At 40.1% G+C, this 24,940-nt stretch overlaps 1 protein-coding gene across 5 annotated transcripts in view; it reads left to right on the top strand.

Moving 5' to 3' along the window:
- DIP2C (DIP2 acetate--CoA ligase C (putative)) overlaps positions 1–24,940 on the top strand; it is a 327,977-nt gene that overhangs the window by 223,082 nt on the left and 79,955 nt on the right. For all 5 annotated transcript variants that reach the window (XM_086741904.1, XM_086741903.1, XM_086741901.1 and 2 more), the window contains 6 exons: positions 6,970–7,061; positions 11,299–11,409; positions 21,084–21,207; positions 21,850–21,959; positions 23,294–23,396; positions 23,751–23,815. In XM_086741904.1, the coding sequence (XP_086598030.1) occupies positions 6,970–7,061; positions 11,299–11,409; positions 21,084–21,207; positions 21,850–21,959; positions 23,294–23,396; positions 23,751–23,815 (605 nt within the window). The remainder of the gene's footprint in view (positions 1–6,969; positions 7,062–11,298; positions 11,410–21,083; positions 21,208–21,849; positions 21,960–23,293; positions 23,397–23,750; positions 23,816–24,940) is intronic.

Below are 24,940 nucleotides of genomic sequence, written 5' to 3'. Positions count from 1 at the left end.
TGGTAAGATCATCTTGTGTGATGTACTGGGATGCATTTCCCTACCTAACAGTGACTGGTGTAGATATGATACGGTCAGTGTGGATTTAAGTGGTGAGTGCTCTAGATCATGATGTGCTGTTGTGCCATAAGGGGAACTAGTTTAAAGAAGTTATCTTTCAGCTGTTGCTTAAAGTAATCTCTACCTTCCCATTCCCCTGCAGGAATTTATCTCGTTTGTAATGCCTTATATCTTCTGTGTCTTTACCAGTGTGTTTTTTGAGCTTTTTGTCTTCGTAACATGTTAGGACTGTTTTCCTCCAAGTGTCTCAGATTACTATAGATAGAAGAAATTACTAACTGCACTTCTTGTAGACTTGATCTTTTTTTAAAGCAAATTTGTGAAGCAGTTTGCCTCAGTTCTTGTGCTTCTCAGTGCCCCAGTTGTAATCTTTGTTTAATGTACTCAAAATTCTTAAACTCTTTTTAGTGAATGAAACACTATGAATATTACTTTTTTCTCAAATATTTTTTTTCCTCTGGGAACTTGTGGAGAACATCTTAGTTAAGTTATTCACAATCCCTTTATAAATAAAATTACTGAATATGCATAAGTTGAAATGTCTGAGGTATGGGAAGGAAAGATGTCTTTATCAAATTTTATGTAAGTCTGAGCTTTACTAGAAACCTAATATGTGGTTTGAGGAAAAGGAGGACAATTTCTGGCTCAGACAAAGTTACTCAGAGTAGTCAGGCATCCACTTTTGGTATTGTTGGTATTAATAATGGATCACTTAGTGATTTCTCAGAGGAGAAAAGTGAATAAAGGACAATTAAATCCTATATAGTACTTATGCTATCACCTTTACTTTTCTTACTTAAAATGATTATTCTAAGAAGAATCAGAAGAACTGGAGAAAAAGTAAAAAGCTGAAAGGAATTTTGGAATGAGCAGGTTTTGAGCTTTCTTACTGTAACCATTATTAAAAACAACAGAATGAGTACGAGCTAACTACATCTAATTCAAAGAATCTCATTTCCTTTATCTAACATTTTCTGTAATCAGATTTTTTTAAAATCATTTTCAGTAGCTTCAATGTATTGTTTCGCATGTCAGAGGCCCATTGGAGACAGCAAGGCTAGCAAAAAGGAGCAGGGTAGACTGTCTGGATAGAGAAGTATCTTTTCTTTATCCATTTGGATTCTGTGGAGAAAGAAATGCCTGGCAAATTAATTGCCCATAGAAAAACTCAACACAACAGTAAACATTTTGAGGCCAAAGTCATGCTACCTAAGCGGAGGTGATGTAGCTTAGACTGGAGATAACCCTGATGCGGGTGAAACTTAACAACAGACGGAAAATAACCAACCCCAAGCCGTGCTGCAGCTGGCGTGCAACCTGGCCACCCGCATCCTCTTGCTGCAAGAATCTCCTAGGCCAGGAATCTCACAATTAATCAGGAGGAGAGAGAGGGAATTGAGAATCTTCCAACCAAGAAGGTACATAACCAGGCTGTCTTTGTCTGTGAAATAACTCAATGCTTGCAGAGGTATGGATAGTCATGGTTCAAGTCCCTAGGTAAATATCAGTGTTAGGGTTGTTTAGTACTTTAAACCTTTATTTATTTAATAAAAGACAGAAAAGCACTTTAAAAAATCTGTATTACAATCTGTGATTAAGACTGGAGTAAGCACTGTAATAGCAAGGCTACCTCTATTCTGAGTATGTCTGGAGTCTTTTATTCTCTGCAACAGAACATTTTTGTTCTTTTTCTTTGGATTTTTTCATACAAAAGACAACTTGCTCAGGATGGGTCTAAAGAGTTTGTGAAGAAAGGGTTAACAGAGCAGCAGAACTGCAACTATTATTTTGCAAAGCAGAAAAAGTACCTCTTCACCTGCATAGCATTAGGAAGTTTGCCATTTACACTAGATTTAATAAATACTCCTGTTTCTCTTTAATAGAAGAAATGTCATACTGTGATATTGAGAAAATGAATGTTTGACAAAATTATTTGCAGTTAAACTTTGGCAGTCTCACAATTGCTGTGCATGAAGATTGGTAAGCGACCACTGGTTTGACTTTGCTGAGTTAGTGCTGTGTGGTTCTGAAAAGCGTCCTGAAGATGATGAGGAAATTGATTGTGGTTTGTTTTCTCTCTGAGCTTTCTTCCTGATACAGCTTTTCTCTTATAACCTTCTTTACATTCAACACAAACATAGAGTCCTTGTACAGATTTGCAAAGGAAGAGGAAGGGGATTTACTTCAGTGTCATGTGGAAAGCATCTCATGTTTGTTAACTGATCCATTTTTGCGTGGTTTTAAAGACCTGGTGGTTTCCTTTACCCTCATAATGTGTTGGTTAACCAGATGAGACTGGCTATTAACTCACTCCAGCTTGCTAAATTTTAGTTGGTAAAAGATGCTGCCCTCTGAATAGAGCATTAAAAAAAGAAAAAGACTGAATACAAGTGCAATGTAAAATATGTGGTTGCTCAAGTAGAGGTGCTACTATTCAACTAAACCAGATTCCATTGGCAAAAGAAAAGGGACTTGCCCCACACAGGTGTTAACAGTGTTCGTCACAGCTGCCAGAAAGCAAGATACTTTTTCCTGTCCTGTCCCACTGACAATATCTGATTGCGGATGTCTGCTGGATATGGCTCAGATTCAGAGGCATGGCAGTACTTGCTGGGCAGTGGGAGCACTCAGCTTGGTTTGCAAGCGTGTGAAGAGCACTGAAGGCCTGCCTGCATAAGCACGCTGCTAGGGCATGCGAGTCTGGCAGCAGTGTTCTGGGCAAGTGGCAGAAGTGGCTGAGGAAGATGCAATCATCTTTAGATGATTTATTTCACTAAATGCCTCAGGAATTATAAGTGTAAGTTAGGCAATGATAGAGGCAGAGAAAAGCTTAATTTCTTACCATCTTGTGGAGTTATACCAGATCTCAGAAAGCAGCACCACAATTAGCAGCTTGATGGGAGGTAGGAACAAGGTTATAATTTGTAGTAGCAGCAAAGTGTGCGTTAACTGGATCCCGCTGGGTTTTTGTTTTCCAAAATCAGTTTGGGAAACTCTTCTTTGGACACCTACCAATCTGCTTTGTTTCGAAAACAGTTTTGTGACCTGAGAACTGAGGGGTAATTCAGGTACTTAAACATCTAGTGCCCCATGTTACCTGCAATGTGTGTGTGTAAATAGCAGACATGGCACAGGGTCTGCAAAGCCTGGGCCCCTTCCAGAGGGTACCCTCGTGACAGAAACACCACTGGACACTCAAGTCTCTCACCAATTACTTATCTCTGTAGATGAGTTAAGAATTCTTCATTTTTAAATGCGAGAGAGTAGCTGCTCATGTATGGCAGGTGAGGAGACCAGAGCCTGGCAGGGACAAATCCTGTCCCTGGCGAGGCAGGCAGGAGTGTTGTTCGAAAGGACCCCTCTGCAGCAGGGACAGGGGCAGGAAGGTGAAGAAGAGGAGAGCTGATGGGGTCTGGTCTTTGCCTGGGGACATAGTGGGGAAGCTGCAGTGCTGCTCGAGGTTCCTGCGCCCAGCAGCAGGGCTGAAGGCGGCTGTCTGCTGCAGCGACATGGCTGGAAGAAAGGAGTTTTGGCGCTGAGCCGAAACACGGGCTGGTCCACTCATTACTAAATGAAGCTGTTCCTTGAGTTTCCTGTATCTGCCCTCCTGTCTTCAAGCAGACTTACTGGAAGATTAATAGCAGTGTGTTTATCTGAGGAGGACTAGTGCTTCGTTGCACTCTGGCTGAGGACAACGGGGCCTGTCCTCAATGGCCCCAAGCAGCCAGATTTCCGCTGTATCCCGTGTAACGAGGATGGTTTACCCAGCACGAGGATCAGCCCGGTGGTGCTAAGCCCTGCCTTGGAGCGAAAGCCTGGGATGAAGCACAGCTGGCCTCCTCGCCAAGGCCTCCCTCTCCCGCTGCGCAGATGTGGCACTGTATAGAGGTCATGGCAAGGTCGCGGATTTGGGGGAGAAGTTTTAGCAATCAGCTTTTTCCCAGCAACATCTAATCTCTCAAGTTTGCAAAGGAAGAATTACACTGAATTGCAACCGAGGCAGAGCCAAGGAAGGAAATACTTCAAAGATTTCCTTCTTTATAACATCCTCTGTTACTGAGGGCTTTCATCCTGCAGTCGTCGAGTCCTTTGTGTTTCACAGTGGTGTTGGGGGGGAGGCAAACAGCCAAAGTGGCAAAATAAACGCACGGTTCAGTCCACCTCTAGTCAGAAGCCTTTGCCCCATCCAGCAGCCACAGATCTGGCCCCAGTGATTCACACATTCCTGGCTCCCGCCTCTGGATCACTGCTCCTTTTGTGGCCCTCTTTTTATTTGTTTTTTTGGAACGCAGCTCTGTACCCTGGAAGAAAAATTACGGGCTTCCTGTTAAACAGGATCCCGTTCAAGATCCGCGTGGACTTTGCTCTGCCTGCGGGCGAGGATGCCCGGCGGGCCCTGGCTGCTGCTCCCGCGCTGGCAGAGCCTGCAAGGGTTGGGGTGAAGTTATCGAGCTTTAAGGGCCGCGGGAGAGGCCGTATATTCCAACTCTTTCCCAGCTGAATGCAAACTGGCTGCTTTGTTCCGGTTTTCGGCAGTTTCATACCCTGTGCACATGCAGTTGGCTCGGCTAATTTGCATAGTTTGGGATTGCACCAGTAAACAGAGCAGGAAAGGCTGTGGTGGCAGAACCTTCAAGTCTTTTCTGACCATTAGAAAATATTATGGGCGTTTTTAGTGCAGTTTGAAGTGTATTTAAACAGAAAGGTGAGGAACTGGGCAGGCAGCCTTATATGCTCTATGTTTCAGAAGCTGAAATAAAATTTTGGCAATAAAAGAGCATAATGACAACATGTATTTAAACACTTAATTATTTAAAACTTTACTGGAAAGTACCCCTTTAAATTTTCTTAGTCTTTGAGAGAACTTAATCTCTGCATTTACTCAGATCACGTACGCGGAGATGGTTGTACTATGTATCTGGGTACTTCTGAAAGAATGCATCTAAATACTTTTAATATGAATAGCCCTTAGAGTTTGGAGAAAATATTGTATGATGCTGAATTTGATAGATGAAAAATTAGTGTGAATGTGTCACAAATGCAAATTTAAGACTTGTAACAGGTTTAATCTCTATAGCTCGGACAGAAGTTTTCACAGCAGCCCCTTGTGTCTCTCAGAAGAGGGATTAAAAATTGAATGTTTATTTTAAGCTTGAAAGTGTTTTGTGTAAAGATGGTTCTTTCTTGCAATTCAAGAACTTTTGCCAGGCTTTTGATTTCCATTCTCCAATTTTCTGTATTATTACTAATTGCTCTTTAAAGTTTAATGAAACTTTAATGTTGGAAACCTTTAAGAAAAAGAGTATTTGCTTTCTTCAGGAGTCCTTGTTTTTTTCCCACTCACTTGTGAGGTTCAAGTGTTGCCTGTAGCAGCAGGGATGCTTTTAAAGACTTTTATTTCCCGCAAATGAAGGCATTTCTGCCCTAGTGCTGTGAGGGTTAATCCTGCAGACGTACCCCTGTATCCATGCTGAGTTTACAGTGGAACGGAATTGAGTCATGTTTGTTTCTGAGCAGCGAGGCAGTTCGGCATGCGAATACTGGAGTAATTTTAAATAAACTAAAAACTTTGCAAAACATAGTTTGATGATACACTATTACACTATTACACTATTACATTTAGTACTTTCTCAGTAACAAGCAGCAGTGACCCTTTCAATTTTCCTGAGGAAAGAAAGAAAATCTGGCCTTCTCATCATATGTTACATTTACATCAGATTTGCACTTAAAAATAGTTCAGCGATGTTACATTTTATAACCGGGATGTGGAGGAACTTACCATAACAACTGCTTGGCTTAGTTATAAATAGCAATACTCCATGTTTGGGAGCCTGAACTGCTGAACCCCATAGGTAATCTGTTGTCAGAACCTATTATGGTTTCAGTTATTGGTGGGCATGAATTAAAGATTTGTTACTGTCAGACTGAATCCTGCTTAAAGACAGTACCTAGGGGCCAGCCAAGAACAAGGGCTGTTACGCTCGGTATTGTTCAAACGGAAGTAACAAGGTCTCTAAACGAAGGCAATCTGAAAGGGCTTGTGTAGTTGGAAGATGCTGATCACTTGAAGGATTAATGAAAAGCATGTAATGTGGCCAAAAAGATCTTGATGGGATAATTTTTTCTTTAAAGAACACAGAGGAGAGGTCTCAATAAGGATTAGGTAAGCACTGAGATAGAGAGATGAAGAAAGGGAGAAGAGAGACAGTGAAAAAGGAAGGGTACCTGAAGCAAGTGAAATGAAACTGAGGGAAGGGAGGATATGGGAGCAGGTGAGAAGAAAAAGCCAAGTTAAATGGAAGAAGGCCCAGAGTTAAAAGTGAAACGCAGACATATGGATGCGCTAAGGATCAGAGGGTCCCTGCTGCTTCAGTGTGCCCCTTTGGCTGCGGGGTGTTTTCTGTCTGTTGGGTGTTTTTTCCTTCTCTCTGCTTCTTGAGACTCCTTCTCTTTTTCCTTTGGTAGCTTGGGTCAAGAGAAGTGCCATCATGAAACCTGAGTAGCACCCTCAGAGGTCAGTCTGGGCTGAAATACAGCTTGTCTGGCTTCCTACAGCTAAGGGTGTTATGATGGTGTCTGGACTTGATGATGTTCCAGCCACTTCTAGCCATTAACTTTTGGAGTCAAGATCAAATTCTCTCCAAAGTAAAAAACTTTCACAATGAAGAAAACCATTCTTACTTTTTTTTTCCTTTAAAAATGCTACTGTCTTGAAAAAAGAAGCTCAAAGAAAGCTTCTGATAAGTATTTAAATATTTTCACTAGTCCCAGTAGTGGTTTCATATTTAATTGGAAAACTAATTTCAATGTTCCTACGGTTTTTTTTTCACTGCTCAGGTATTCTTTCTTTTTAATAGTCTTGTAAAACAAAAGAATATTGAAATTAATTAACAATTTTTGTGTTAATAGGCAAACTTTGGACCAGAAGTATGAAGGTTGCTTACAATATACTACATAAATTAGGCACAAAGCAAGAACCAATGGTACGACCTGGAGACAGGGTGAGTATCTCAATGATTTTTAGTTACTAGTAATTCAAATGCTACGTTGACAAAGAGAGAATGAGACATTTGGGGTGCTCAGAGAAAATTAATGAAGTGCAATGTTGGGGGGGTGAAATCTGCCTTCTAAGTCAGAAAAAAAGATAGATCATTCAGACAGATGTTTTGAACTGCATAATAAATAACCTGAGCTGATGCCTGCTGAATAGTAACTTGAAGTTGTGGCAACATCAACAATAAACGTTCCCATGGAAAGTGATTTTTGGACATAGAACAGCAGTCTGTTTAGCAAAAGCTTGCTTATGGAGCCTGGAGGTGTCATGTGAGTAAAAAAACTTACTTACTAATGACTTTGTAGTTGTTGAGATGGTAGAAACAAAAGAAGCATTGTGGACGACAAAGACAAGCAAAGTAAGTACATTTTGGCAGCCAGTTAAATAAATAAATTACTCTGTCTGGTAACATGGATATTTCCATTCCTGATTCCTGACTCTGATGCAGCTACAGCTAGAGGCTGAATCTAGGTGGGTAGATAAAGAACCAGGGTTTGTTGCAATAAGGGCACGGTCTCCATGGATGGTATACTGGAGACCTTTATTGTCCGTCAGCATCAGTCTTTTCTATCTTTTCTAAGTAAGTTACATGCAAAATGCACGTGCTTAATCATCTAATTCAATTGGTAGCAATATACTGTTCACGCGCCTTAAACTTCATTTGGATTGGTTATAGATTTTTAGTTGTCTTTACTATTTTTGCCTTAGGTATTTACTTATCTTGTTCTAATTGCTGGTTTTTGTTATTGAGCAAGTGGTGTTCAAGGACATGGCTCAAATTCTTCAATATCAGACAGCTGTGCTGCACTGTCTGTTCCCCCAAGGGTTACAGAGGTAACACTTGGAAATTGTTAAATGAAGACAAGAACATCCTATGGTTTTGCTACTGACGTACTTAGAAACCTACCCCTTCCTCTGTCAAGGCTGACTGAGTCTGCTACCCCTTTTCTCTGCCAGAGCATGTATAGAAATTTCCACAGGTCCCATTCCAGGTTGGCTTTAAGCTGTGAAATGGAGATTCCAGAACAAATTAGTCAGAAATGCAAATTTTAGTCCTGCCTTGGTGCTTAGAGTTGTGAGTGTGGGATTAAATCTTCCTCCCCCAGGGTCTGATAGCAATTCTCAGACTGTTGGTTCACTTGGTTCTCTTGTGCCACATGTGAGAAACATGTCTGTCTGCATTACACATTTCTTAGGGCTTCAAAAATGAGAGCATGCAATAATGCTTCCCAAAAGAAAAAAAAAAGAAGAAAAAAAAAAATTAAAATGAAACCTGACAGTCCTTCCCATGTTTCGTTTTGAAACAAATCATAAAGAATTTAACTAAAGGATCTCAAGATCCTTAATCTAAATTGCTTCCTACAATGCATTCAGCCAGGAGTAGGATCTGAAGAATCTCTTTTACTTGATATACAAGTGTGTCTCTAAGCAACAGCAGAAGAAACAAATTCTTCAATTGTACACATCAAAACAATTCACCCAGAAAGCTCCTAAAGGAATAAAGTTCACATATGGGCAGCGTGCAGCCCCCCCATCTATTGTGTGCTAACTGCCCATCTTCATATTCATTTACTGCAGCAGCCGCTGGCATCTCCCAGCATTAAGAAAGGACTTGTGGATAATTCCGGCTGAAAGCTGGAAGTTTAGCTGGTGCAGGACACATAAAGAACGAATTGCAACTTTACTAAAATAAATGCACCTAGGTTACAGTGAAACACATGTTTATAGCTGAGTGCTGAAAGCATGTGCTTTGCGTTTTAAAGACATCTTGCCTAGCATCGCTGCGTCGCAGAAACATGATGACACATGATCATTTGAAGCAACTTCATGTTGAAGATGAGGTGTTACTGTACTGATGTTCCAGGCTGTTATTCTGGCTGTTGCACCCCTGTTGTAATAACATAAAAGCTTTCTGACTTCTTTGAAGATGGCTTTTATTTCTGAGTAATGTATTTTGTGTGACAACAGTTAAAGGTAGTTTTTAGATACTAAATGAAATACAGACATATATTTCTGGTCTTTCTAAGTACGAGTGTAATTGTTTCCTTATGTTAGTATTATATAAAGTTCAGAAAGGCCTTTTTCCCTTTAAAAGCATCTTCTATCCCTACAATCTCTATTTTTCATGACTACCGTTAAGTTACTCCGTAGGTTCTTTGTCTGAGCCAAAAAATAAGTGAATGTGCCTGCATCTGATTCCCCGTTTCAGATACTGTTGTAGCACACGATGAACTACATTTGCCTTCTATAGTAACTTCAGAAATTTAACCTTGTGTTGCCCCAGACAGCTGCCTGGAAATTAAGCTTGCCCTTTGAAATACCTACTAGGTAACCAAATTCTCATCTGGTAATATACACTCTGTGTTTTGTTTTCCTTCAACCTTATCCCTTTTTGCTCTCACATACATTATTTATTTATTTGGTACAGGTCTGTTAGTGATTAAGGTTTTTTGGAGGGAAAGTTAATGCCTCATTCCCACTGGACTTCAGTGTGATTTTTTCAGCTCTGTCAGCTCCTTTGCAAAGATTCCCAGCTGAGCCTTCACTGTGTGTTTGTAAACAAAGACCAACACAAAATCCAACAGTCCTCAAAGTATCTTTTGGGATCTTTCAACATCTTTCAGATGTTTGCTGGGCTCAGCAAACTGTAGCAGCGCCTCAGTGCACCTAGCAAAATCCTTTCCATTTCCCCTGAGGCTGTGCATGGAGAATACATGAAGTAAACCCGGCACAGCTATCTCCAGCAGTTGGATTTTTTCATGTGCAAGCATACAGATAAAGTAGCAATGTATTTTCTCTGGTTTCATTAGTTCTGAAGTTACAGTCTTCAGCTTAAAAGCAGGTATTTAGACCCACTTGGACAAGGTTGGTTAGATTTCTCGTAGTTTGAAGAAATGAAGTTAATCTATGAGAGGTGACTGTCTTTGAAGCCACATGATATCACTGGAAGCTCTTAGTTTCCAGCAACTGAACCATGGAGACTATATGAAAACATGATTTTACTTTGAGAGATTGAAACGCCGAACTCATGGATGTCAAAGTGGTCAAAACTCAAGAGTTATTAAGTAGTTTCAGCAATTTTAGGATTCTGTAATAATACACTCTGATCCTGTGTGCAAACCCAAAGGAATTAAGCTTGAAGTCATTTGCCATGCGTTTGCATGCCACTTCAGTTGACCGTGCAAGATAGTTACCAGATGCATTACAGCTGTTTAAGGTAAGAGCTGGGAATGTGCGTCTGACTGAACCAAACCAAAAATGTAGGCAGGATCTAGTCACTGAGGTCATTCACCAGTAGGTGAGAGCAGTAGTATTCCCTGCCCTTGCGAGGAAAGTCATGGACTCTCTAATTTGCTGGGTCCTGAGTGAGACCATGCACTCTCCTCTCTCCTTCCCCTTTGCCCTTGGAGGATCTAAGACATTGTCTGCATTGTGCACAGAAGTAATCTGCACAGTTCAGCTCACTGAGAGGCGAAGGGCACCCAGTGAGCAGACAGGTGATTTGCTCTGATATTTTATCTTTTCATGGCATTCTTTTATCTAAATAGTTTCCTAGCCTGAGCCCTAAAGCTCTGAAGTTTAAGAAATCCAGACCTAGGTTGGCATGCTGTATAGCCAGCTCTGGATGTGACGCTTGCTTCTCTAGATGTCAGGTATTGGTATTCACTAAGTACACAAAAACTTCTACACTTGGACAACAGTTCAATCCTAACATGAAATTGTTGTGTGAGGCAAAACACAGGGAGATGAAACATAGTGTGTTCATTATTGACATAATGGCATAATAAGTCTGGGTAATATGAATTGGTCACAGATCCACTTTGTTTTCAGTAACTTCAAGCAAATTATTAAATTAGAATATAAAATTCTATTAATTCCATTTACGTGGTTATTTAACATCTGTAAAGCAATCAGTAAATTGAGAACAAGATGAAAGGTATTGTCAATGGAGGAAACAATGCAGCATGAAAATACTTAGCTACATCGTAAGTGAAAATGTTCACAAAAGTAGTGTCTATCAGAATAAATTCCTTTTGATGCCTCATTCATCTTTCATTAAGTATTTGAATAGTTATCATAGAAATGTTTTGGTAATCATCTCTCTCCAAAAGGACGCATGGAAACTCCAATTATTATCTGAAACCTGGGATAAAACATTTTTAACATACGTCTTTCTGTTTCAGGTAACACTGGTATTTCCTAACAATGATCCTGCTGCTTTCATGGTAGCGTTTTATGGCTGCCTGCTTGCGGAAGTTGTCCCCGTCCCTATTGAAGTGCCACTCACAAGAAAGGTAGGGAACTGAATTTCTTCTCTATGCTGCATTTTAAAACTTACGTCAGGACAAATCACAACTGAACGTAGCTTTTGAGTACGTTTTTGTGGTTAACTATCTCTGAATCCTAGGATACAAAGATAGTGCTGTGTGGCAAGTTATATATAGTTCCTTCTTTTCTGTGATGGAAAATCTCAAGATGTGCTTGCAATTTCAGCAAATGCAGGTCCGTCTGGAAAAGGAGAGGAAAATTTTCCAAGCAAACAACTCTGCCAATCCTAGATGGATTATCTTTGTAGCCTCTCAAAGCATTCTAGTGTTGGCCACTGACAAAGAATCATTGGCAACAACTGCTGATTTTCCACCTGTCCCTGCAACCCGAGCTGTGTTAGAATGCCGGTAGTGCTGTATGTGCTACTTCAAAGCAGTTATGGAAATGCCATCTCCTGTGTATATGTGCACGTGTACCCCAAAGCTTCTGTCGCCGTGATCATCTCTGCCAAGGGTGGCACTGGAACAAATGAAGTTTGGGAATTCTAGCTGCAGAACATACATTCATAGAGAAAACTGGCCATTGCTAATCAAAAGCCTTTCACATCCAGTGTTGGTTCAGAGGTTCAACCGTGTATCCTAGGGAAGTGTCAGTAGACAGATACAGCAGTTTCAGCCAGAAGGAATGCCTGGGGGCAGTGAGGGGAGGGAGCTCAGTGGTGTAGATGGACCACAGCTGGGAAGCTTACGGTGCCGCTGAACTTGCATCTTTTTCTGAGGATATAAGCCTTGAAGGCTATAAATACAGCAAAATGTATTTATTTATTGCAAGTTCTTTTTGTCATATGCCCTTAATTTTATGATGGCTGACCATAATGCTTGTTGTAAGGTTCTCCCAAATATCCCCTTATGTAATCTGTTTTTTATTAGTTAGAACTAATAACACCTTACTTTAATTATTTGGTCTGGCATTGTCCACACAAAGTGTGTTCTTTCGTCCTTACAAACTTTATTTTTCAAATGAAATTATTTTGGGAAGTTGTGACTGAAGCCATGAGGTGTTTCCAAGGAAAGGGCTGGGGCAATGTATTGCCTTGCTCACATTTTCAATTTTTCAATTTTCAGGGGCTTTTCTTTGAAATGCTCTGGTGTCACAGCGCCTTGGAGCAGCAGCTCCAATCTTTTGTTTCATGGACAGGTACCCTGCCTTCCAAATGAAAAGTCATGAAAGCAAGTTTTTCAGCCCTCATAAAGGCTTTGCAGTTTGCACATCTCACGCAGCAATTTAACAGCTAAAAATATCTGCAGATTCCTTCTGAGCTGAGCATATTTGAACCTTCCTCATCACCAAGAGACTGAGTTGATCTCGTCTTTCTCCATTACGTTCACACGTGCACTGGCCAACATCTGTGGTGGGTCCTTGCCGTGATGAAACTGGAAGCTGAGAGAGAAAGGAGAGGTGGTGGATGCCCCATCCCTGGAAACATTCAAGGCCAGGTTGGATGAGGCTCTGAGCAACCTGATCTGGTTGCGGATGTCCCTGCTCCTTGCAGTGGGGTTGGACTGGATGGGCTTTAAAGGTCCCTTCCAACCCTAACCATTCTATGATCGTAGCTGGAGGAAGGGATGGTTTGCTGAGATGAGAAAGTGAGTGGATCAGACAACAAAAGGCCATGATCCAGCTGAATAAACATGAGAGTAGCTGAGCAGAAGAAAGGACACTGGGAATGGAGGGAAAGAGGAGACAGGAGGTGCCTCAGCTTAACTGACCAAGAGTGGAGGAAGAGTGTAGGTGAGCTAGAAAGACCAGGCAGGGAGAGGGGATGGGACCTCAACTGATGTACCTGCTTTGGGAATTAGGGCTATGTTGTTTTATTTGTAAAATTATGTATTTGAGAGCACTGAGAGGTGGGTATGACTGTAGAATGAGAATAATGATTTTAATAAAAATACAGTGCATTTCCATCAGGCTCTCTCCATGCTTTCACATGTGAATTTAGTACCTAAAGAAGTACCAAAGTTTGAGGCAGTTGCATGACATGGTGCATTGTTTCAATATAAACCAAAGATTTTAAATGCATCAACAAAAAAAGGCAAGCAGACTATGTACATTTTAAGATCATATACAGTGCTCACATAGGTAAGCCTGCTTTCATTCTGCAAAAAAAAAAAAAGTAGGAACATGGCTTTGAAGGATAAAGCATCTAATATGTCTTTCCCTGTTACTTATTTTCTGAGGAGTATATTTGTTAGGTGTAAATTTGGTTTATTTTGGACCATCTGGTACCACATCCATCCGATTAACTGTGAAGTCCAGCTGTCCAAGTAAATACTCTGTGTCAAGTTAATAACTTACCCTGATGTGGCTGAACTTCTTGGGTGTTTCTTTTTTAAGAATATGTGTGTGTATGTGAATAGATAAATATACACTTACATATGCATATATATATATTTATATAAAGGAATATCTGCAGACTTAAACTGTTTAACCATTGCCAGGATCATTCCATAATGTTTAAATATCAAATTAATAAAACAATAACAGAGATATCAGTGGTCCGTTTAAAAAAGCAAGATGATCTATGATCTAGAAATAAAACTATGCAATCTCACAGCCTATACTATTGCAAATATTTTTGCTTTTGTTTATATGGAAAGGGAACTGGAGTGGAAACAATGAGATGAAAATTGCGTTCTGAGTGGTCCCAGAAGGAATACCTCTGCTTGGTCAAATGGCAGCGGATTGCTTCTGGCATCCGTGGGAAGATGTCATTCGTGTCATCAAACAATGGCCTAGGCTGTTCTTTTATGCTTTCTCATTATTTGTTCGCTTTCCTACATGCTTCAGTACATTCTGGCAGTGGACATTTTTTTGGTTTGCTTTTTGGAAGGCAGAGATGTGAACTAACAAATAGGCTGACAATTAGATTATAGGCTAATGCAGGCTTACAGAATAACAAGCTGATACGGGCAGAGATATTTCAGGGAGTTACATTATAAGCACATTTTTATTATTAAAAATTTGTATTAGCAGCTTTAATACTGTTCTGCATTTTCATAAAGAAGAGTTTTTCACAGCTCTGTACAAATTGTTTGTGTCTGGCAGTTTAAAATTGAACAGCAGTGTTTGCAGCCAGATAGCCTTTTGGCTTATGTATTTACTCTGCAGACATCTATAGTTATGAAAGTAAAAGCTTTTGTTTTACCAGCCTGTAGACTTCGCATGCATTCCCTTTTCTTTGTATTATAACTCTTCGGGGTTTTTTTAGATTTTGATGGGGTTTTTTTTCTGGTTCATTGTTAGGTGAAGGTCCATTTCTTCTTGTTCTTTTGTTCAGTATCCCATCTTTGTGTTGACAGAACACCTAAAATTAGTTGCACTTCCCCCCAGGACTTCAGGAGACCTGTCTGACATGGCATCCAGCATGGATTTACTGAATTCCCAACAACCACGTAGTGTTTTCCAGTTTAGTTTTATTCCCAGAAAGCTTCCTGATGTTTAGCAAAGACCTGGGAATTGACATTCACATCAGCATGATTTTGGCTCTTTAGACTTGGAAAATCAGCTCTAAAATTAAAAACTGAAATTCTAGGCTGTTTTAATTACACAAAAACTAACTCTTCATTCTAGAAGCAATAGTCAGGAGTTCTACGGTCATTGTAGCAACAGAACAAACAGCATGTTTTATTTCTTTTTCTTCCCCTGCATTAATACCACTGAAATGCCTATATCATGCACACTCCCAATTTTTTTTAATGACTAATCCTCATCCCTTGGACTGTGGGCTATGTTCTTTCAAAATTATGTTCCTCTCTCCAAATGTCTTTATGTTTCCCAAACTTTAGCAATTAGTATGTTCTATACAACATCTCTTCCTTCAGAGCTGCCACTTTTGTTAATCTTGTCTGAAACTGGAGTATTACAAATGGTTTCATTGTACGTGTGATATGATGTGAATTGTAAACTATATATCATAGAATGTGTCATCAAAGTAGATGATACGGGATTTTGAACATGTCAAGTTCTGGTTCAAATAGCGATTTATTACTTCCCTTATGACAGGACTTAAAATATGTTTCTGATTTCTTTTTCCTTAGGTTTTTTAGGTTAATGTTTTTTTCCATTTGATGAGTACCATGAAAATTATTACTATTCTGCACTGATACAGTCAGGGGAGCTAATCAGTTTTAATCTTAAAATAACATTTTTGTCCTCCAAGCACATTCATAGTTATGCTCAATCACATGCTGTGAACATACGGAAAAAGCAATCCCACATAGATCTTCATGGCCTCCTTATCATAGGCAGTGAGTCTTTGTAGCAGCCTATGACATGAAAGCATTTGAAAATCTATTTCTCAGTCAAAACACTTTTTCCTAGCCTGTTAGATTTAATGCTGTGTGTGCTTCCAGAAGACATTTCTGCCCTTCCAGATACTGACTCTGAGAGTGCGATTGGAAGAATGTGCCTGTGTATTGTCATAGGAAATCTGGGGATACCCATTCCAGGACACTTGGGGTTTTTTTCAAGGATGCTTCATAGAGGGTAAAAATTGTGTTTCAGGGGCTCTTTTTATTAAATCCTGAAAAGTCAGATTATTAAAGTTTTGACAGTAGCCAGAAAGATGTATCTCTTTAAAGACAGTGAAGTTGTCTCAGAATTGTATTTGAAAGGAAATACACCTTGACGCCTTTCCTTGTGTTTCAGAGCCTGAGATAAAATGAGCTTTGTTTCCCCTCAGCTTTAGTCATCATTGGGTTGTAGTGTGCCAGAAACACTGGCGCTCTGGATACTTTGAACATCTTTTGACAATATATCTCTTTCTCCACTGGATTTAAAATATGCATGAAATGTTATATATGTTTTTTTTGGGTAACATAGTCTTCCAGTCCATCCAAAGAATTTAAGTGCCCGGTGTGCACCGCTGGACCCCTGTAAGCCCTGTGCCCATCCTTCTCTCTTCATGCACTTCAGCAGCTGGGCACTACACTAGGCAGAATTATTTGCTCGGTTGGCCACGGTGAATCTCAGATCTTTTAAAGTCTACGTTTTCTTTTTATGTTTTCAAGTTTTGGAAATGTTAGTTTCCTAGAGAGTGTATCACATTTCATGCCGTGTCCTCTGCCAAAAAAACCATTGTCTTGCTTTCTGTAAGACTTTTGAACATTAAGACTGCTCATAGTTGCAGATTTCATGTACAAATTACTGCTAGATACGAAAGCTCTGTCTGAAAAGACAGCTGATTTCTTCATCTTAAAGCTGGTTATGAAAATTGCATCTGCTTTGTGTTTAATTTTTATTAAAGTCTGTGATATTTTTGTTTTAAAAATTTAGGATTTCCTTGATTCCTTTTCACTTTTGGTTCAGAGTTGATGATGTTTGGCCTTTACGTCTGATAGTTGCCCTACTTGTTCTTTACCAGTAAATTTTTGTTAGGGTAAGGGCAAATGGAGCTCGGATGAGCATTGTAACAGAAAACAAGATTAGTTCAGTCTGCAGTGCTTCGCCACATAATTCTCATTTTGAAAGCAGTCTGGGATTTGCAAGGGGACAGGAGTAACCTTTATCTGGCCAACCTTTGCGCAGGCTGTCTCTTCCTTCCTTCCTTATTAGATAAGGACATGCACTCTCACTCACGGAGAAAGGATCATAATTGTTTTCCTTCACGCAGATACTCTCACAAAGCGTTATAGAAATGACATTAACAGCATGCTGAAATGCAACCACACGTGGGATTTTTTTTATCCTGACAATGAATTATCACTCTTTGCAGCAGGAAGAAGACAATTTGCCTCCAGGTACTGGTGAAAACCTTTAGGGAACCTTTAATAAAAGTCTTTAGAGAACCTTGAATGGCTACCTACAGCAGAGAGGATTTCCGGCTCGCTTCATCTGAAAGATTGATCTCTCTAGGTGTGTGCAGATGTAGTCTAAAGCTATGCAGACCTCATTTTTCATACCTCAGCAAGGGCTGTGCCTTCAAGAAATGTAAAATGATAGTTCCGAAGTCAGCAATTGGTCTCAAGCTTCATGCTACAATACCTCAGCTCTGTCTTTTGTCTTCTACCTGCATTACGCATCATTTCAAACTGTGAATTGTGGAGGATTTGACAATGAGCATCGCTGGCAAGTCTCTCTCTGTCTGTGCGGTTGGGACTGCGTCGGTTGAGTTGTTTCACCTGGTCTCCACTGGCTCCTTGAGGTTTTTTCTACCCCTACAAAATTCAGCAAAATACAGTGTTTGTGGCAAGCAGGGGGTTGCCAAAGTAGCAAATTAGCATAAATTATCAAAATAGCAAACAACACTGCTGACAAAATAATGTGTCCTGAAACATGTTCATTTTACAGGCAGCAGAGTGATTTTATTTATGGGAGGAGGAGGATTTTTTTTCCAGCAGCAGATGATTTGATTTTTTTTTTCTACTTAAAAAGCAGTTTTCAACATTGCAGACATTCATTTTACATTACTCAAAAGGGATGCTGATAGCTTGTCTCTGAAATCTGAAATAATCAATGCTTTTAAAGTCAGTGGTCTTTCTCCTGGCCCGTATGGAAGCTTTGACTGCTTCATGCAAATGACTGCATTTTCAACTCAAACTTCATTTTTCAAACTTAAAAGCTTTACCAGTCCTCACTGCTCTGGACCGATCATGCTGAGGATGAGGACCAACGAAGACTGTCGTGGTTACATACTTGAGTGTGTAGGTAAGGTTGCAGTGTGTCTGTGGGATGTATAAGGCTCTCAGCTTGAGATGGTTTCAGATCTTCCACCTCCTGGCTGTCAGTCCAGTAGCTCAACACCCCTTGGATAATTAGAAACAGTTGCTTCTGTGAGGCATCAGGTATCACAGGGACCCCTGCATGGGGCAAGGGATGTCGACTCCTTCTTCATGCCTCTGTTCTCTGCGGTCCTTTTGCTTCTAAGTCAGGATGAAGCCACCGGAAGCAGGCAGGAGGTGGTGATAACTAGTTAGGAGGTGTGAGACTGAGACTGAAAGCGAGAATGATGGACACAGACAAGCAGACTGCCAGAAGGCTTCATTTTGTTCATACTGTACGATCCTCAACTGGAGCTCCTACAGCCAGTGAGAACAGCGTCTATCACGTACCTCTGCTTCAGCATCTTGATTTGCTGTTTTCTTGCAAGGCAGGATTTGGATTTGAAAGTCTGTAAAACACGCTGGATATTGTCCACACGTGGTGAAATTCTTCCAGTCTCCTATGGTAGTGTTGCATCGCATAATTCTTTCGCCATATTACTCTTTCAAATGAATGAATTCACCGTGCGGAAAAGCACAGGGTGAAGATTTTAATGCTGTTTGAGATAGTGTGGTCCTGATGTAAACCAGTCTGTTATTAGAATCTGTGATGTGTGAGTAGATTTGTATTAAGTAGTTATACATGATTGTCTCTGTTTGTGTGTGAACTATTACACAAGAATGAAGAATATTTATGTGGACATGCTCTAAACCAGTTGACGTGGCACTAAGTGGAAGCATAGTCATTCTTTCTTGTGTTATCTGAAAACCCCAAACTGTTAATACAAGTTTTCTTTTGCTGTTATTTTGCTATGAGAAGAGCTTGACAGAGCATTTCTTAACTGATGCGTCCCCCAGGACCATGATATGCTCATACTCTAAGGTCCACACTTGCTACTGGTTTATGTATGTCAGATTTCTTAATGGAATTTATTAGGCAGTTTCTAGTTGTAAAGTCTTTCATTAAATAGGATTTGGTTGCTTGAGAATTGATATTTTCCTGAAACAGTTTGCTAGCAGTCTTTTACAGGGCATACAATTACAACAACTTTTTATTTAAAATTGAGAGTGATGCAGTTGCTGCATTCAGTTATGAAATTTATATGCAATATTGTTTTTTAATTGGTAGTTAGAAATTCATACATGTACATGTATTGGTAGCCATTTTCTAGATTAAATTCAGTGGGAAATTTTGGATAAAGGTAGTATGCATCTGATTTTTTAAAAAAGGGGACCTCCCATTGTACATGATAGAGTAGCAGGGCTCAGAGGCTATGTCTTGTCCAAGAAGTGATGTTCTCCACAAGTACTCCAGCCCTTATCTTCCTGCCGTTCCTTCTGAGGGACCTGCAAGGACGGCCGTTACTCCCACACTGTCCAGGCACCCCCATTTCCTTCCATTGAGCAGACTCCAAGAGTGGAGACGCCAGGTCTCATCCTAATGTGGAAGTAGGATCCAGTCTGACTAAGCACTTGTCCCCGGGGTTTGACAGCATGGATATGGACCAGCTAACACAAGAGTCAGTGAGGACAGTAACGCTTGACAAAGCCCTTTTTGTCCTGGAAGCTCCCCTGGTGCACACACGGTGGGGTCGACAAAGTACTCCCTGGATACTGATCATAGATACAGCAGTATTATTCTGTTGTTCAAACAGTACTCTTCTTGTCTTTTTTTTTTGTTGGAAAAGCTGAGGCACAAGTTAGATTTTAAAAAGCTTTCCTGAAAAAGTACTTTGTAATTTTTTCCTGGTTTTGTGTGCATTCTGGCTATAGTAAGCAAAAGCAAATGCAGTAATTCTGAATGGAAGGAGTTACACAGCATAGTTTTGACAAATCAGTTTAATGTCCCACATGGTTTGCTCAGCTATCAAAGTTCTGATAGTTGGTGCCATATGCATATTTTGGGGTGACATGGAAAACAAGTAAGCTTTTGTTTTTCCTCTGATCTCTTTGCTTCCCTATTTTAGGTTGCTTTATTTGGCTACATGAAAAACACATTAAAAATTAGTCAGATACACTTTGAGACTTTCTTTCCATCATACACTTTGAAAAATCAATATATTAAGGTGACTGTTCTGTATTTCTGGTTGCTTCCGTGGTTAAGTGTGCTTTATGGTTGATTTGAAAGATATTTTAATTTGAACTTTTAAGGCTCCATAGGCTGTTTTCTGTAGAATAATTCTGTGAAGAAAGAGTTAATACTTCTATGTGCATTTACATCTGTTGAAGAGCCTAGTGGGTAGATGCAAAGTTCATGAAAGAATCATGACAAGACACTTCACATAAAGCAGAGATAGTGCTGTGGAAGCACAGCATCTCTTAAAGAACAGCTATGGCCTAGACTTTAAAATCATTACATGACTTTTTAGCCTCACTGCTTGTATCCCCTTGATGAAAGTAAAATGTAATGTACTTGCTCTAATGGGCACTTGACTCTCTGTAGTGCTCCTGAAATGTGTCTGTAACTACTCAATCAAATGGTTATTGATGAATTGGGTTAGATCACCATAAATAGTGATACTGTCACCATAACATCTTAAGGCTTGAAAGTGTTCTCCAGGTGGAGGCATCCGTAACTTATATTATTTCCTAGAATTGTCATAGAATCATAGAATAGTTGATGTTGGCAGAGACCTCTGAAGGTCATCTGATCAGCCGCTGCTCCAAGCCACTCGGCATCATTTCTGAAAAGATGTGAGAGTAGGCACCATCTGATGGCTTCAGGTCTCTCTATGGTTTATGTTGTTAGAGACAAGAAGATATCTGGGTTGTGGAATTCCTTTGTCAATGTACAAGTGAGTTTTGCTAATCAGCTAAGTTTGCTGATCAGCTAAGAGACCTTAGCTTACCTCTCAAGGTAATGTGCCAAAGGACAACGCATTTTCAGCCTATTATCACTTCTAATCAGTTCTGTGTATTGCTTTCATGTTGTCATCTCTTAGGATGCAGGAAGTCAACAAATAGGCTTTTTACTTGGAAGCTGTGGAGTTACTGTGGCCTTGACCAGCGACGCATGCCATAAAGGACTGCCCAAAAGCCCCACAGGGGAGATACCACAGTTTAAAGGTAAGCTAAGTCTTGCTTATCATGGATATCACAGGTCATTTACTACAGTAACAGCCATTGCACTTGTTTAGTCGTAGTGGGTAGGATCAGGCCTGTGATGAAACACTTCCCACAGGAGCAGCCGTGGCTGCTTTGGCGCGTGTCACTGCCTGGTAGAGGCACGCAGGCTCCCACTGCCAGGGAGCACTGCCAGGCTCCCATCTCATGGCTGCCGAGCAGTACAAGTGCTCTGACCTGGTTCTCCGCTGGCTCACCTGGGCTGCTGAGATCGTCTGTGGCCACAAGCTAAATTAAACCAACAGATTTGGGACTGTAGTAGATGAGAAGCATTTGTACAATTCAGCGCTATAGCTAAGTGGTAGGGGCAGTAACCTCTGCCAGGAGAGTGGTAATAAACTATTTGGGTCAATCACGGCTTCAGCTGCCCAGCCGTTTCTTCAGGGATTGTCTGAGAAGGCCATGATAGCCATGTTAAGAAAGCAGTTCTGGAAAATCTTTCCCATGCTACACTGAGGTTTAAAAGAAGCAATGTTTAGGTAATGGTGACACAGGCATTTGGGAAAAAAAAAAAGCTCTGGCAGAGAAGAGTTTTGTCTTATCCAGCAGAAACTCAACAGAAGCTGACTTTTCTTTGTCCCTCAGGCTGGCCGAAGCTGCTGTGGTTTGTCACAGAGTCTAAACACCTCTCCAAGCCGCCTCGTGACTGGTTCCCGCACATCAAGGATGCAAACAATGACACAGCTTACATTGAGGTGAGTTAATGAAGATGCATCTTCTTCTCGACTCGTTGCCTATGGTGCTTCTGGATTAGGTAAACACCATTATTCATTCACTAGTCAGAGAACTAAAGAACATCCTGTTTTAGCCTGTTAATAAGTAATATTTTCTAATAAATTATACTGGATATTGATTTCAGAAAAGTTAATGAAATGTTAAATTGCGTTTTGGGGGTTTCTAACGTTCATGTTTTTATGTCATCTATGTGGCTGCCACAATATTGTATTAAACTTGCCTTAACCAATCTCAGTCGCGTTCACAGTGTAGCCTTGCCCACAAGCCTTGAGCTGCATAGGCAGGAAGTTTCTCAGTGAAGCTTCAGTTCTCACGTCACAGCCTTCAGACCCTTTGAAAGAGAAGGAACTTCTTGTTCAAACACTTGCCTGTCACTTACTGCTTTGTGAGTCACACTCCCTCCAAAAGACCAGCATCAGGAAGGGAAAATTAGTGATGCTGTTAAGTTTAATTTTTGTCTTTTATTTTTTCTCCGTTCTTTTTTCCCACTGCTGCCTCGAATTCAGTGATGTTAGTATTGAATTTAAATAATTATTCAAAGGAAATAAGTTCAAGTGAATGGAGCAAAGGTATTTCCTATCTTCTCACGAAGCACTGGGCTGGAGAAGCTGAGATGCCTCAATTTTCAATCTTGCTGATTATCTTCATCCTAGAGAAAGATACATGTTTAATTTGCTTTAATTGCCAGTGATAGTTTTCAGACTCTAGCATAAAGTTGCAAAAATTACTGCAATCATCAGGAATGATCTCCCAACTCTTTTTTATGCTGCCTTCTTATCACTCTTTCATATTCTTCTGATCAAAGAGCTTGTGTCTTTCAGACTGTATGCGTTTAGATTATTATAACAGCACCCAGCAAGGATTCTGTCGTCAGCTCTTAATCCATGGCTTGTAAGACATGGAAGGGAGAAGCTCAAGTTTATTGGTTGGCCAATAAAATCTAACACGGAACAGACTAAACTAGGTTATTCTCTGCTAAATCTAGCCAGTCCTTTAGTCATTAACATGATCAGAATTGTTAGAATTATTTTTCCATAATGCCTATATTCAAACTGATGGATTTCTGCTATCAAGCCTGGGAAGCTTCAGTCAAAAAGAGAAAGCGTATTCGAAAAAAGTGTCTTTTAACAAATAGAAAAGCGTCCCAAACTCCTCAATAGTGCTGCCTTCTTAAAATAGAGTCATTAGATATGTCCATCATTCACCTACATAGGAAACACTTTAAACACAACTATTGAATAATGGAAATAGGGCAACTATTGCACATGGACTTTCCCTGCTTATTTCTTTGTAGTACAAAACGTGTAAAGATGGAAGCGTGCTTGGGGTGACTGTGACAAGGATTGCACTGCTGACGCACTGCCAAGCTCTGACCCAGGCCTGTGGGTACACAGAAGGTATGGGGAGTACGCTGCCCTTGCTTCATCTTTAAAATCAAGTGTGAATTGTAATTTGTTTCTCATCGAACTCCTGTCTTATGTTTTACATAGATCCATGTCAAAGACTTCTAGATTTAAAAACCTCTCTTTTTTTCCATTGGTTTTAGAAAATATATACCCATTTAAAATGTCTTTGTGAGAGGTACAAATAATGTCCTAGCCAATCCAAACCCTCTAGTGGAGACTTACTGTGAAAGTTAAGCTTTGAGGTCATCAGTCATGTTACAATGAAGCTTCCTTCCTTTGAGTAGGTTTGCCTTGGGTCAATGCCATGTTCTAAAAAATAAACTCTGTTTTGTTTTTGTTGGACAGCTGAAACAATTGTGAATGTATTAGATTTCAAGAAGGATGTTGGTTTATGGCATGGGATTCTTACAGTAAGTATGTTTTTTTTTTATTTTGTGTGAGTATTTGAAAATAAACTAACCTAATGTTGCTTCTTAATATCACAAACTGGGATGTCCTACTGTTTCTTCTAAAACAAATTTTTCTTCTTTGAAAGAAAAAAATAAGTGACTTAAACCCATGATCTTCTGCTAGTGCACTTACTCATAATGAGCGCGGTAAAGATGCCAGTGTATTTTTATGCATCGTGTCAGGTACTCTGGCCTCATTTTTACGATGTTATTCTGATCTTACTGATACATGATTTGGGGATCAGACTATAGCAGAAACAAATTAAATTAGTACTTGCTTCTGTATGGAAGTGATCCAATGGCATAGCTATTTTGCCACTGACTGGCTTCTTTATCAACACCAGCAGATGGTTTTGTCAACATTAAAGCATTTCTGATACTTTAAATTGCATAAATTGTCTCTTGCTGAATGAGTGTCTTCATCGATTGACACAGGAGGCAATTGACGTATTTTTAAGGATTTCTTCTAAAAGTGCTGCTGCAGTCAATGACTGACAAAATACTTCATATTCACTGGTCATTTTAAGAGCAGATCTGAAGAGTCACTGTTGGGGGGATCCTAGGATGTACAGGCCCTACATGCTGTGATTCCCGGGGATCTGATATACTTTTCTCATGCAGTATTATACTGTTCTTAATATCAAAGGGCAGTGATAACAATTCTGAAGCAGAAATTATCTTTTAGGCTTAACACCCATAAGTATCTCATATTAAAAATAAAATCTTTATCACTAAAGTTGAAACCAAGCATCTACTAGAGCTTTTCTGTGCCTTCCTTTGCCATTAATCATGGTATGAACTTCATTTTTTTCATGAATTGCCTGTAAGTGCTTTTCCTGTACCTACACTTGTGCCAGACTGAAAGGAGAACTATCTTCTGCAGTTCTACAAGTGCGGAGATGACTAATCCACTGGGACACTTAACCTTTCTTAAGCCTAGGTTTTCCAAAACAAATACTGTGTTTAACCTGAGCTGCTCTCAGTGGGGACATGTTGCCCTTGGAAGATGTTTCTAAATGGTAACAGGAGTAAAGGAGCAGCTTATTTACAGGCTGTTCATGTAGCAGTAACACTGAGAACTCGCTG

Source organism: Chlamydotis macqueenii, chromosome 2 (genome assembly GCF_036417535.1).
Source record: "Chlamydotis macqueenii isolate bChlMac1 chromosome 2, bChlMac1.mat, whole genome shotgun sequence".
NCBI classification, from domain to species: Eukaryota; Metazoa; Chordata; class Aves; order Otidiformes; family Otididae; genus Chlamydotis; species Chlamydotis macqueenii.
Note: the sequence above shows the minus strand (reverse complement) of the source record. Positions and strands in the feature narration are given on the sequence as shown.